The 14,751-nt window shown below is 43.4% G+C and overlaps 1 protein-coding gene across 2 annotated transcripts in view; it reads right to left on the bottom strand.

Annotated features, from left to right (window-relative positions):
• The window catches only part of DNTT (DNA nucleotidylexotransferase), a 30,206-nt gene extending 15,929 nt beyond the window's left edge, over positions 1–14,277 (bottom strand). For both annotated transcript variants that reach the window (XM_028513679.2, XM_028513680.2), the window contains exons 1-6: positions 13,991–14,277; positions 4,948–5,122; positions 4,098–4,223; positions 2,673–2,843; positions 1,507–1,578; positions 341–464 (exon numbers count right to left, since the gene is read on the bottom strand). In XM_028513679.2, coding sequence (XP_028369480.1) covers positions 341–464; positions 1,507–1,578; positions 2,673–2,843; positions 4,098–4,223; positions 4,948–5,122; positions 13,991–14,193 — 871 coding nt within the window. In that variant the 5' untranslated portion in view covers positions 14,194–14,277. The remainder of the gene's footprint in view (positions 1–340; positions 465–1,506; positions 1,579–2,672; positions 2,844–4,097; positions 4,224–4,947; positions 5,123–13,990) is intronic.
• Between the last annotated feature and the right edge of the window lie 474 nt (positions 14,278–14,751).

Below are 14,751 nucleotides of genomic sequence, written 5' to 3'. Positions count from 1 at the left end.
CTGCTCTGTGCCAGGCAGATTGCTAAGGACTTTGCCTACATTACTTGATTTGTTTCCCACTGAAGTACCAATGTTCCCTCCCTTTTACAGATGAAATAATCTAGGCTCAAAGACGTTAACAAACTTACTCAAAAACACATAGCTGCAGAATGTTGGAGCCAGGATTTGGATCCAGGGCTGTGTGATTCCAAAAGTGTTTGCTTTTAGCCATAGCGTGAAAAGAGGCCAAACAAGCAACTTGGCTCACAGAGATTAGAGTTGAAATGCAACTGACTTAGAGCTCTACCAGGCCTGCCCAGCCCATGGGAACCGTGGGAGATTTTTAGGAGACACAATTTACCTGCTTTCTGCATTCGTGTGAACTTCAGGGTTTCGTCTGACCTTATTTTACTCAGGGTTCTGAAACCCATCCTAAACCATTTCTCAGCTGTCTTCAAACCCACTCCAAATACAGAAGTAAAGAGCTGAAAGGGAAGGAAAGGCATGCTTTCAGTTCTAAAATAACCATGACAATGAATGATACTTTTCAAGGCCAAAGGATTAAGAAAAGTGTAAACAGATCTCTGACCCTTGTTTCTCCTGAATATGACAGGTGGGTGGCTGATAGTAATTATTTAGAGACATGTTTGTTTCAGGGAGTCCTTTCCTGATACATGAAACAGACATGAGGAGGCAGGTTCTGGCATCTGCATAGGACCTCCCTGTAATCTGCTCATGGGAGGGCCTGTGCTGTCAACATGTGACAACAGCTATCCCATCGGGCACTCCCCTTGGCCAAGGGTCCCTTACACTCACTCGTGCTTTGCATATTTAGCTTCACCATCTAAAGAGTGGCATGCACGTAGGTTGTATAAATTCTCCACCATCATAGGGCTGGTAAGTGGCAGAGCCCAGATTCAAACCTGATCTGTCTGCACTCCAAGCCCAGGCACCTGCCCACAGCCACCTTCTAGGCCTGTGCATATGAGTGGCAGGCCCTGGAAGGCAAGGTAATTTGTGTCTCATCATAGCAGGGCAATAAGCTCCAGCTCCCATACTTATTTAGGCATCTGCGTCCTAGACCATTGCTATGGACTGAATTATACACCCCTACCCCAATTCATATGCTGAAGTCCTACCCCCTAAGGTGATGGTATTCGAAGATGGGGCCTTGGGTAGGTAGTTAATTAGCTTTAGATGAGGTCATGAGGATGGAGCCAAAACGATGGGATTAGTGCCCTTATTAGCAAAGACCAGAGAGCTGTTCTCTCCCTATGTCACATGAGGAGAACACATTGAGAAGGACTCCACCTGCAAGCCAGGAAGAGAGCCCCAACCAGAACTCAACCGTGCTGGCACGGTGCTCTCAGAATCCCAGCCTCCAGAACTGAGAAAAGAAGTGTTTGGTACTTAAGCAACCCATGGTGTCTCGTGAGAGCAGCCCAAGTGGACTAATACAACCACCTACAAGAAGTAATAGGATTAACTGGAAAACTGTTTTCAATAAATGTCTGTAAAGTCGCTTACCTTGAAGGACTGATATCGTTCATCATTTAACACAGCTTTAACTTCAGAACTTTCTCCGTCTTCAATAATTTCCTGCACAGACAGAGGGAAAATATTTTAAATTAGTGATGTTGGTCAGTCACAGTCCAAGACGCTCATGTTCCTGGATGTAATAGCTTGACTTTTCATAAAATGCACACCCATTTTGTGGACAATGTTTTTGTAGCTTATCTGGAGAAAACAAGACATTTCCCTATAATCTTGAAAATCCCAGGTCATTATATTTCCAAGGATCACTTTTCAATCCTCGGGAACAAAGGTATAGAATGATTTGGGTCCAAATCTATAGAATGAGAACACCAGAACCTTTACTGACCAAAGTGTGTCTAGATATCTGTGATAATTTTCTTTTCAATGCATATGAACTTGCTGAAACAAAGAAGACTTTTCATCTGAGTGAATTAATTTTGGGTCTAGTGAAAAGCCAATCTGAATTTCTAGGCCTTATGATGTCTGGCTCAGAACCACCTCACCCTCTTCCAGATAGAGTTCAGATTATTTTTGTTGAATAAGTGATCTTGCACTTGACTGTACTGAAACATACTCCTGGATGACCAACTTGCCTTGCTGGGGAATCCTTCAACATCACTAAATGAACAATCACCCACCCCTGGCTCTCTACCTGAAACGTACATGCAGAAATGCAGAATCGGCTTCACAGCCTCTCACACCCCCATTCTGGAGGGCGACATTCCCTGATGGAACTGTGGCCCTTTACCCAGCCTGTGTCTAAGGTCAGACCACCCCTGCTGTTGAGATATGAGGTCACCTGGGTCTTTCACTGTGATTAGTAATAATGCAGGAGAGTTCTTTTTCCACTTAACTGGTTCCACATAGCTCCAGCTGTCATAATATTGGATATGTATTACCTTTATCTATCTATCTATCTATCTATCTATCTATCTATCTATCATCTATTTATCGATTGCTCCATCATCTATCAATCTATCACCTTGCTATCTATTTCTATCTAATCTATCAAAAGTAAAATAAGTCATGAATACATCTACATAGTTGACAGAAAAATATCTATGCCCCCCCTACTGCCCCTTCTCTCCCACTCTGTGTCCCTGCCTGCCTATGTATCTTCCTATCAGGAGGTGTGACAAGTCACATTTCACCCTTACCTCTATGATACTCTTCGCCTCGTCCCCCAAGCAGGGAATTCCTTCTGTATCCTTCATACTGACGATTGTGAATGGCAGAGATTTAAGTACAGAAGCTGCTCTCATATATGTCACAAAGGAGCCTTCATTTTCTCTAAACTCACAATTTTCAGCCAGTATATCAAAGGCATCCTGAAGAATAAAACCCGATGAGTAAAATAACCTGTTTCCTAGCCCCTGAGCCAGAGCTCACTTGCAAATGTCTCCTGCTCCCTGTAAGTTTTGGAATGCTGCTTGACCTTTTTCTTGAAGGTCAGGATTGGGTCTCCAGTACCTTTGCACCCCTCCCTTACTATACAAGTGAGGTTGAATTGGAAAGACAGGCTGCAGAGTGCTTTGTAAGGAAACTTCAAGTTCAATGTCATAAGATATTCAGAAATGACTTAACTAAAGTATGATCTCATGCTCACTGCATGCTACTAGTCATTATTCAGCATTACTAATCTTTCCCTCTTTGCTTGCTGACTTTCCCACTAGCCTGGAGCCAAGATTCTGCTTTGATCACTGGGTACCTCTATCTCTTATCTTGTACGCAAAACACGCACATACACACACATAGTCAGCACTTAACACAAGCTCTTTGAATGACGGGTGGAATCAGGTGGCACAGACCCAAGGCTGGGGTTATTTAAGGTAGGCCATGTTTGCGCTTCTAGCCAAAGAGGAAGTAGCTGCAGCTGTGTGGCATCGTGCTTATGATGCCCCAGTAGCTGCTAATTCCTGGTCTTCCTCACGCATGTGGGGCTAGAAAGCTAGAGATGAGAAGTTTGTATTCCATATAGTACTGTATGTTTTGTCCACCTGATGACTGAACTCTGAGCTGAAGGACAAGCAGTGGTGGGCTTGTTAGGCTTATGGGAAACACAACTGCCGAACTTCAGGGCTGGATGGGGCTTTAGAGGTAATGTAGCTGATTTCTAATTGAACAGTGAGAAACCGAGACTCAGAGAGAGGAACTGACTTCCCAAGCTAGTTAAGATCAAAGAAGCGAGAATCTAGGTCTGCTATCTCTCAGTCTTGTGGTTTCCCAGCAAAGGCTGTTCATACATTACTGTTAATTCTATGGAATTTGCTCTTATTGTGCTTTGGGCTAATTATAGTACTTGATTTCTCAGAATATTTGCCTTTGACAAGTATTGTGGCCAACAATGACAGCTCTCAACAAACAGTAACCTACCATCTCTAAAGAATATAATCCAAATATACTTGTCCATTTCCATGAGAGAAAGAGACCCATTCTTGACAGAAAGAAAAAACAGGTCAGGCTTTGGGGGAGTTGCGTGTGGGGAGAACTTTCCTAGCTTTTTAGAAAAAGTCGTAACTTGTAGATCCATAGGAAGGGGCTGAAAGCCCTGCATTTTCTCTGATGTTGTGAAGCCCCGTTACCGTGAATCTGTGGTTGCAGTTGTTTAAAGTGGTTCTTCTCTGACACGAGTAAGGAGAGATCTTTAAGGCAAGTGGTGGAGTCTCCTGGGGCTCTGGGCTGGGGCTACTTGAAAAGCCTCTTCTCACCTAAAGAAATGCATAAGCATCCATTTTTAATTACCATCAATGGTAATAATAGATATGTTTGAAGAAAAAATTGGAGGCAACTTGATGGCAATTATCTCTGGAAAGAGGATAAAATTATAGGAGAGATCAGTTTTATGTAATATGAATCTCTAATATTTGAATCTGCTATACTTAACATGTATTATTTTTCCAATCAGAAAAAAAGTTACAAAAAAGACCATTGATTCAATACCATTTTCCTTTTCTATAAACTTAGTTATGGTCTGAACCTTCTTTCTGAGGGTTCTAGCACAGTGGTGAAGGATTTTGAATTAAGATCTCAACTTTCTGAATTTTTTCTCTCTGAATGGTCATAGTAGGGGAAAAAAGTAGGAACCCTCTACTTCTCTGGCTGCCAGAACACAGAGATGTCAATATTTTGAAGTATTTGTGTATAGGCCTCTTCATAAAAATAGCTACTGTTTATTAAGTGCCTACTATATAGGTCAGGCTTTGTGTTAAGTGCTTTACATCTATGTTATTTCAATCCTCAAAACCATCTGATAACATAGGCACTGCTGTTATCTCATATTATAGAGCAGAAAACTGAAGCTCAGAAAAGCAAGGTGACTTGCCCAAGGTCACACAAGGAGTGAGCAGAGAACCCAAGTGTGTTGATTTTGTAGCCCCTGCTGTCGCTAACCATCAAGCAAAGGACAATGGAAACCACAACCACGCCACTTACGACAAGCTGGTGTTTTCCTGTCATCTCCACGGGTTTTCCTGCTCTCATACATTCTGTGAGCCAGGAGACATCGACGAGTTCTAGCTGTGGGCTGGCTTTTACATTCTGTACCTGAAGCCACTCCAGGACTTCCGAACCAGAGTTGTTTTCTGCCACAATGTGGGTGACGGAATCACTGCAGAAGACAAGACAAAGTTTCCAGCTGAAGGGGCTTTTGGAATCAGAAGCTCCCCTCTTTCCTCAAGGTGTCCAGAGCATCCCATCTAATGGAGAGCGACATATACTAGACCTGACCACAGGCATGGAGAGGTCCCCACACAAGGGGATTCTCTCTGTTTTAACTAGTGCAGCCGTGGTGGTCTATGTTGCATGGCAAAGCTTGTGTGCTGGACGAAGTTGAAGCACCTTTCTGTGACTTTGTGCTTGCTCCATGGCTGTAGAGACAGCTGCCCCTTTTTGCAGAAGGAACAACATCTGGATGAGTATCATAATTATTAAAAACCCCGCTTCCCTCCAAAGGACAGCAGTAGAGATACAATAACACTTCCTAATAGTGCCATTAGCCCACTGTCCCTGCTTCTGCCACATGGAATTCGTTTTGGTATTTTATGTCCAATATCATATGAAATACAATAAGACTGCAAGACATGTAGAATTGTCCCAGAAAATCTGAAAGAACAGTTGCCATAGTTACACACCAAGATGGAGAAGCCACAGGGAGGCTGTCGGGCTCTCTGAGCTCAGGGCCCCTCCTAAACCTGGGAAGGAGGCGGGTTTGCCACGGAAGAGCCCTGGGGGTCATCTTCCAAACTCAGGCCCCTCTCCATCCACTCTTTCCACCCCTGCTCCACCGCCACTATCTCCTCACCTAGGGTGTCTCTGGACACAGTCCTGCCTCTAACAGAGACATCCAGTGTGCCTGGAAAAGTCGGGGAAAGGGTGGGAGTATAACACACAGGCATATACAGAAGAAAAAGGCTAAAGACAAATACTCCAGACTATCACAAAAAATGATAACAACTACACACACGCACAAGCACATGCACACAGCCATCCCTCTGTATCCACAGGGTATGGGTTCCAGAACCCATAGATCCTGGATGCTCTAGTCCAGGGGTGTCACTCATTTTCACCAGGGGCCACATTGGCCTTGCAGTTGCCTTCAAACGGCTGAATGTAACTTTAGGACCGTATAAATGTAACCACTCCTTAACAATGGGCAAGGAGCTCAGCACTGCTGCTGGGTAGAAACAAGGTGCTAGCCAGATAAAACAAGGTGGAGAGCTGGATTCGGCCATTGGGCTGTGTGTTTGCCACCTGCGCTCTAGTCCCTTATATGAAATGGACATTTACGTAACCTACGCAGGTCCTCCCATACACTTATCTTCAGGCAACTTGTAGCAATTACACAAGGTAAATGCTATGTAAATAATTGCTATACTGCATTGTTTAGGGATCAAGTTTCTGGACTTTGAAGTTATTTTCCATCTATGATTGGTTGCACCTGTGGATGGGGAGCCAGTGGATAAAACTGTATGTCCTTAGGAGGCAGGCAATGTGATTTTAGAAGAGAAAGCCGAGGCTTGTGGAGGCCACACGAAGCCAGGGTTCAAACCAGGTGTGTATGACTCAAGCAATCTCTCAACGTTCCTCTAGACTGTGGTTAGACCCCGAGTGAGGTTTTGTTTGTTTTGGTATTTTTCTGTGTTTTCTATCATGAACCATCTATCATTATTTTTCTACTTAGGAGAGATAACATACATGAATGTCATTTTCAAGGACAAAAAAACCCCTGGGGCTGGAGCTAAGGTACTATCTGCCTTGCCCCCAGAGGCCTGGGATCTTTCTTTCCTTTCTTCCTCCTTCCTCCCTCCCTTCTTAATTCTCACCCGAGGACACGTTTCCATTGATTTTTGCAGAGAGGCGGGGCGGGGGGGGGGGGGGGAGAAACATTGATGTGAGAAACACCAATAGGTTACCTCTCATATGTGCCCCAACTGGGGATCGAACTGACAACCAGGAATCAAACTAGCGACCTTTTGGAGCACAGGATGATGCTCCAACCAAGTGGGCTATGTGGCCAGGGCCTAGGCTTTATTCTTTAAAATTTTTTTTATTTTTGTTCAATTACAATTGTCCCAATTTTTCCCCCATTACTTTCCCCTGCCCCATCTACTCCTACCCCCCCCCACATTCAGTCCTCCCCCACCCCTGTTGTCCTTGTCCATGGGTCCTTTATACATGTTCCTTGACTTGACCCTTCCCTTTCTTTCCCCCATTATACCCCTTGCACCCCCCATCACTGTCATTTTGTTATTTATTTCCATGTCTCTGGTTCTATTGTGCTTGTTTGTTTTGTTGATTAGGTTACATTTATAGGTGAGATCATATGGTATTTGTCTTTTACCATCTGGCTTATTTCACTTAGCATAATGCTCTCCAGTTCCATCCATGCTGTCGTGATAGGTAGGAGCTCCTTCTTTTTTTCTGCTGTGTAGTGTTCCATTGTGTAAATGTACTACAGTTTTTTATCCACTCATTTACTGATGGGCACTTAGGCTGTTTCCAACACTTGGATATTATAAGTAATGCTGCTATGAACATGGGGGTGCATAGGTTCTTTTGGATTAGTGTTTTAGGGTTCTTAGGGTATAATCCCAGGAGTGAGATCACTGGATCAAAAGGCAGTTCCATCTTAAGTTTTTTTGAGGAAATTCCATACTGTTTTCCACAGTGGCTGCACCAGTCTGCATTCCCACCAACGGTGCACTAGGGTTCCCTTTTCTCCACAACCTCACCAGCACTTGTCTGTTGATTTGCTTATGATGGCTCTTCTCACTGGTGTGAATTGGTATCTCATTGTGTTTTTAATTTGCATCTCTCTGATGGCTAGTGATGCTGAGCATCCCTTCATGTCTCTGGGTCTTCTGTATATCCTCCTTGGAGAAGTGTCTGTTCAGGTCCTTTGCACATTTTTTAAAAAAAAAATTTATTTTATTTTTAGAGAGAGGGGAAGGGAGAGAGAAAGAGAGGAAGAGAAACATCAATGTACATTTGCTGATGTTCCAGATGGCTCTGCACATCTGACACCTGGGTAAGGGCGTCTGGGAGGCGGGGCTCAATGCATCCATCAACCTGAACACCTGTATGTGGCCTCTCTCAGGTGGGACTCAAACTCCTTACATGAGGTTCTGGGATCCAGGGACCAGTAGAAACCACAGGGCCTTTTAGGGCCCAGCCTGAAAAGTCACATGGTGTCACTCTATCGGTTGTAGCAGCCACAAGCCCTCCCAGATGCAATGAAAGGAAAAATAGACCCTGCTGTCCGTGGGACCACTCATATTTTAAAACCCACTCAAAGCCCAAGAACTCCACTTTGAGAAACACTGTGGTAAACAGAGATCTTTCTTTAACTGCCCCACACTGGGTGTTGGGCTCAATGTTAGCAATGTTTCCCAACATGATATTCATTTCCCTGCAAGTGTATCAGGTAATTTTAGCAGGTACACAATTGAACATTTAAAAAGCATATGTGTCTATTTATACCCACATTTTTATCTTATGCCTATAAAACATGGTTTTAATGGGTCTCATAGTTGGTATATTATTCCTTAGGACAAAAATAAGTTATTTTTAAGAGCTCAGTTTAGGAACAATGAAAGGAAACACATTAAGTATATAACACATGCAGTAAAAGATATAAGAACCCTAAATGCAGCACTTTAGATGTCTGGAAAGCTCTGAATTATGGAACTAACTCATAAATCTTAGTTCTGAATTATTTTCTCTGATACCTGGACCCTGTCTTTCTTTTCCTGGTTAGAGCTATCTCTCAGCATATTAGAGAAATTCTCCATGAAGAAAGAGGCAGCCATCCTTTGTGCTTGGAGGCAGGCTGACCCCAGTCCGACTTCCCCAGATTTCATGGATGCTCTCCTGCTTCTACCTTTGCCTTTAAAACTGTTTTCTTTCCCTGGCTGGCATAGCTCAGTGGATTGAGTGCGGGCTGCGAACCAAAGTGTCGCAGGTTCGATTCCCAGACAGGGTACATGCCTGGGTTGCAGGCTATAACCCCCAGCAACCGCACATTGATGTTTCTCTCCCTCTCTCCCTCTCTCTCTCTCTCTCTCTCTCTCTCTCTCCCTTCCCTCTCTAAAAAATAAATAATAAAAAAAACGAAAAAAACAAAACTGTTTTCTTTCCCTGGAAAGGTCATTCCTGATTATTCCCATCTGATGTAAGACTTATTTTGTAAGCAATGATTTTAAATAGTAATCTACAGTTAAGGTGAGTGGTTTACAGTTTAAAAACCCTCCCTGCCAATTTCCCTTAGCAACTGATCATTTCAGAATCCCTGAAACAGAAAAAAATCAAAGCAGTAAAGGCAGATTTCTATTTCCAGCCCTGATAGACTTAAGACTGAGAAGGTTTTGCCTTCATTTTTTGGCCCATCTTAAATGGCATTATGAACATTTCCACTAATTTAAATTCCATAAGTTTTGAATCACAAAGTACTTTGGACCAGAGCAGGTCTAAAAATTTATACTGCATGCTCCTGAATTTATAAAAATAAAGTCTTTATCATGTTGCTGGTTACAAAAGTAATACTGGTGCATTATAGAAAAAAAGTTTTAATTACAAACATTAAAAATTACAAGTTCCCCTGGCTGATTCCACACTCATCAGATAAACCATCCTTTTCAGCAAATATTTCCTGGAGCCTATTGTGTGTAAGACAATTGTCCAAGGCCGGGGGGATGAGGTGTGTACTATGGCCCTGATGATGCCTTGGCCCTCGTGAGGCCAAGGAGAGGAGACTGCATGAGCAGAGGAGCAAAGCCAAGTGCGAGGCCACGGATCTCATGTTCCGGAGAGGACATCCTCTCCTGTAAGAGGGCGTCCAGGGCTCTTAGGTCTTAGACATAGAGAGGTATAGGGAGAAAACTGTTCAAGGTCAGGGGGAGAAAGTGAGAAAAAAATAAAAAGAGAAACCAGTGGAGCTGTGTTTGGACGTGGGACCTGGAAGGGGCCTCGAGGTGGACTAGTTCAACATCATGTTTTCTGAAGCTGGTAGCAGCTTTTTCATCTGGTGTTCAGTTTATTTTGCAAACAATGACTTTTACTGTTTGGATTTCAAACACCACAAATTGGAAGTGACGGGACATTGCCAAAGATAAACAAAGCTGGACACTAGTTAAAGCTGTAAGGACAGATTTTATTTAGTAATAACTATCACAATAGGGAAGAGGGTCCAGCATGATTCAAGTTCAACTTCAAGGAAACACAAGGCAGGAGAGCTTTTAAAGGCTGGTATCTGTTCTGGGAATGTGTCCTACGAATCCCAAAACATCAGTTCAAGAGAATGTATGCACCCCTATGTTCATAGCAGCGTTATTTGCAATAGCCAAACTCTGGAAACAGCCCAAGTGCCCATCAGTAGAGCAGTGGATAAAAAACTGTGGTACATTGACACAATGGAATACTACACTGTCATAAAAAGAATTCTTACCTTTTGTGACTGCATGGATGGAACTGGAGGCTATTAGGCTAAGTGAAATAAGCCAGTCAGAGTAAAACAAATACCATATGATCTCACATATAAGTGTAATCTAACAAACAACATAAACTAATAAGCAAAATAGAATCAGAGGCATGGAATCATGGAACAGACCGATAGCTGTAAGAGAGGAAGGCAGCCGTGGGGACTGGCCGAAAGAAGGTGAAGGGATTAGACACAGAACATATACGCATGACCCATGGACACGGACAACATGTGAGGCTGCTTAAGGGAGGGAGGAGGTGCTGGGTGGAGGGGGCAAAGGGAAAAGTTGGGACAATTGTAATAGTATAATCAATAAAATATTTTTTTAAAAGGCTGAGATGTATTGAGGGAAAGGCACTGAAGAGCATTAAGGGGAGTTGGTCCATGTGACCAGTCCGCCTGGATTTGCTTAGTGGCACTTGTTCAGAGGAGAACAAATTCCTTGACAAGGGGCGGTGGTGCTAGTTACAGCCTTTCCCTTCCCCCAGGGCATGGGACGGAGAGTTCTCTCCTGGATGTTCGCCTTTCGGAGAGCTGCCTCTCTGGTCCTTGAGAAGACAGTTTGGGGTGTTTGCAGACTTCCATCTCAAAGAGGCCGAGAAGGGATTTACGATTGCAAGGTTTTTGAAGCAACTGCACTAAAAGGGGACTCAGGGGCCCATTGCCCTGGAGAGCCCTCCTTCCCGCCACAAGTCTTTCACCTTCAGCACTTGAGGACAGGGCGCGCTTGTGCTGGAGGGTGAAACGGCTCCAGGCAGTCCATGCAGCCAGGTGTGCCATTTCTTAGCTGTGCGACCGGGCCCAGGTAAAGCAAGAATCAGATTTTTCCTCAAATTTAATCCTCCCAGAAACCAAAGAACGTGCTAGGAGCTATGAAGATTGCTGCCTATTTTTAGAACACACTTTTTCCCCTTAGTTCCTCTTTCTTTGAATCCTATGTACTAGACAGGATAGTTACAGCTAGCCTTTACTATTGAGAAGCATCCTTTCTTTAAAAATCAGTTTTTATTTTCATTTTTAAAATGTATGCACATTTTTAAGAAATTAGAAAACAGAGAATAAAAGCAGCCATAATCCCTCCCTACTGCTCCCTCCCCCCACCCAAAATAACCACTTAAAACATTTTGATGGGTTTCCTTCCTGTCTTTGTTCTATTTGTTTAGATCATTTGTCCTCGTTTATATTGTGGAAGAAGAAGCCTCTCCTTGGGATTCTGCTGTAACGGCCAATGGATCCAGTTAATGAACAAAAAAGCATTCACATTTCACATTTGCATAACTTTTAATTTATCAAAGCACACTGACGTCTATTATATCTATTATCACATTTGGTGATCACATCAGACGGACGAAACCATTTTTCTGGAAACTAAGGTCAGAGAAGAGAGTGGAGGCTCTTGCCCCACATGGCATGTCTGGGAAGGGTCAGAGGCAGGATTTGAGGTCTCCAGATTTCTTATCTAGAGATTCCCCCTACAATGATTTCTATTGTCCTTTCTGATAAAGTCTGTTGTATCTAAGTACAAAAATTCTGTTTGAGAGCTAGGACTCCTACTTCCTGTGGTTTATTTTTGTGCCATAGAACACATTTGTATTTAATGCCTCTGCCGAGCCGCCAGCCTGGGAACGTTGCCCCCATCGCACGCACAGGAACAGTTTGCTCACCGCGCTGCAGTTTCCTCTGTCGCCTGAGCAGCTGGGCTTGGTCCCTGGCAGCAGGCATCTGGGGCACAGGGCTGCCCCTAGGGCTCTGCTGCCAAAGGAGGAACTTGCCTTCCATCATCTCCCCAGACACCTGTCTCAGCCACCACGTCCGTCCGTACTGGTAGCTGTGCCTGTAACTAAACTAGCCAGCCCTTGCTGGAAGGATGGACCATTCCACAGGGAGCGTTCTGTGTAAGTGGTACCTTGACCATCTGGCTCTCATCTTCCTGCTGGGCCCTTGCCAAATTTCTTTTTTTTTTAATTTTTTTTTATTTTAATCATTGTTCAAGTACAGTTTTCTCCCCCCTACTCCCATTGCCAAATTTCTTTACCACGAAAAAGCAGTTCTGTATTTGCTAAGCCTTCTAATTTCTGTTTTTCCAATTTCTTTTTTTTTTTTAATTTCTTATTTTTGGCTTCTTTGCCTGTGTCATCTTGCCCCTCTTAATTTCAACATTTTATGTAAGTCTGTGAAATTAGGTAGACTTAACAGTTAGATGAAACTTACTGGTATTTTGGACTTAACATCACAAAAGAGACAGGGTTGAAGAGAAGAGGCAGAGGCGGGCAAAGGAGACCGTGTAAAGAGATATCAGATGAGTGAGATCATGGGAGGCTCAGGAATTTCTGAATGTGGCCCTTTGGTAAGAAAAATAAAATGTCTCTATGACATTGCCTTTCCATATGAATTATGGCTCTTGTGAAAATAGTCATATCTGATTACTGACTTTTGACATACGTCTCTCGAGCAATTAGAAGCTGGCATTTCTTCAGCAGGAAAGGCTTGTCAGTTTTATTTTTAAATATCAAAGACTATTCTTAAATACAAATTTATTTTCACATAGAATTCTTACAGTTTTTCCTAAAAAAAAAATGCTGTTAGTCTATTCCTTTGACCATGAAAGCCAGCCAATTGCTCTAGTCACCATTCTTGATTCGCTGCAAGCCCCCCGACAGGTCTGTTCAGAACTATTTAGGTGAAGGTTGTAATGCCATTCATTTCTGCATTGTGTTCTGTTTTCTCTTCCCTCTGTTTGAGACCAGTGAAGAGCTGATGTAACAGTTAGTAAAAGCCATAGGCTGACTGCTGGGATGTGGGTGGTTTTGTGAGGGAACCAGTCCAGGTAGCCTGAATGGTGCCTTCAGCTGCCTTCTTGTCTGGCTTCTCTTGAGTGACCTCATCACTCCTGGCGTGGCAGCCACCACCCTGGGACAGAGTGGCCCCTGAATCTTCAGCTAGCATCCTTCTTTCTACATGCCCCACCCAGACTGAATTTTGGAAAGAGGAAGATCAAAGCCACACTGGGGTGCCTATGGTGAGCCAGCTACAGTGCATCATCCTAGCCTGTCACAGACACTGGTCACTTTAGCACAGCCAGATGTTTGGCCTAAGAGCCAAGCAACTGAAGCATTCTTTCTGCCTCTGAGTAGCTGAAATTTTTTTGATAGAATGCAGTGGCATTTTGTTCAAACTGGTCAGGAATGAAATTGAGTGGTCTCAGCACTAAATTTTCCAACTAGGTTTCCATTTCTCATCCTTAGATATCTCAACACATAAAAGTAGAAAACAATTTTTTTTACATTATCTTTGGATGCTAACTAGTTTCTATGTAATTGTATTCAGTTCCCACTCTCTTATTTCCCATAACAAATGGGCTCAGATTTGTTCCTTGATTTCAAACCCGTTCTCCCAGTGGGAGCATCAGGTCTTCCCTACATGGGAGGAGACAGAGGCTCCCCGGGTTTCAGAGAAGCTGTTCACAAAACTGACTCACGGATGGAATAAGTGGTGTCCTACCTGAGCTCATTCTCAACCCTGAATCCTTTCCTTCGAGCCAGCTCCATGAGGAAGGCTCTGCGAGTGGTTCCCATTTTCTTCTCCAAAATGAAGAGGACCAAATCTCGGAACTTGATGTCATGAGGAGGAGAAGCCATCGAGGCGCCCGTCTGCCTGGGTCTCTTCTTCCGAGGGCCCAAGTGGGCCACTTGCAGTGAATCCATGGGAAGGAGTCTGCTTCTGCTTCTGGCTGTGTCAAAAAGTGGTGTCTCCAGAAGTGAGGGAGAGACTGCCCCTCCTTCATAACAACTCTGATGTCATCTCACCACCAGCTTCTCTGAAGCCAGAGCAAGGCTTCCTGGCCCCTACCTGGTGATGCTCTTCCTGCTGAAGAGGGATGGGGATTTTTATCTCCGTTCAGCTCATTTGTCCAATATGGAGATCATAATAGAAACACTGAAGTAACTTTTTTTCCTATGCATAATGTCATCAGATCCTCACAATAATCTTGTAAGAGAGGTAGGGAAGCATCATTTTCCCATTTTATTTACTTGTTTGCTCACTAATTTTTTGGTTGAAGTCCCTCTTGTCTTTATGTTTCATCCCTTTAAATCTTCCAGCTTGCTTGCATTTTCTTCCTCTCATAGACAACCCTTGCAATACATTGGATTTCTTTAATTTACATGGGTGTTACAATATATCGTGATTGTTTTGATTTCATATAAATGGCATTGTTATACTTCTCAATCTACTAATCACTTATTTCACTCAAAACTGTGTTT

Source organism: Phyllostomus discolor, chromosome 5, assembly GCF_004126475.2.
Source record: "Phyllostomus discolor isolate MPI-MPIP mPhyDis1 chromosome 5, mPhyDis1.pri.v3, whole genome shotgun sequence".
NCBI lineage: Eukaryota > Metazoa > Chordata > Mammalia > Chiroptera > Phyllostomidae > Phyllostomus > Phyllostomus discolor.
Note: the sequence above shows the minus strand (reverse complement) of the source record. Positions and strands in the feature narration are given on the sequence as shown.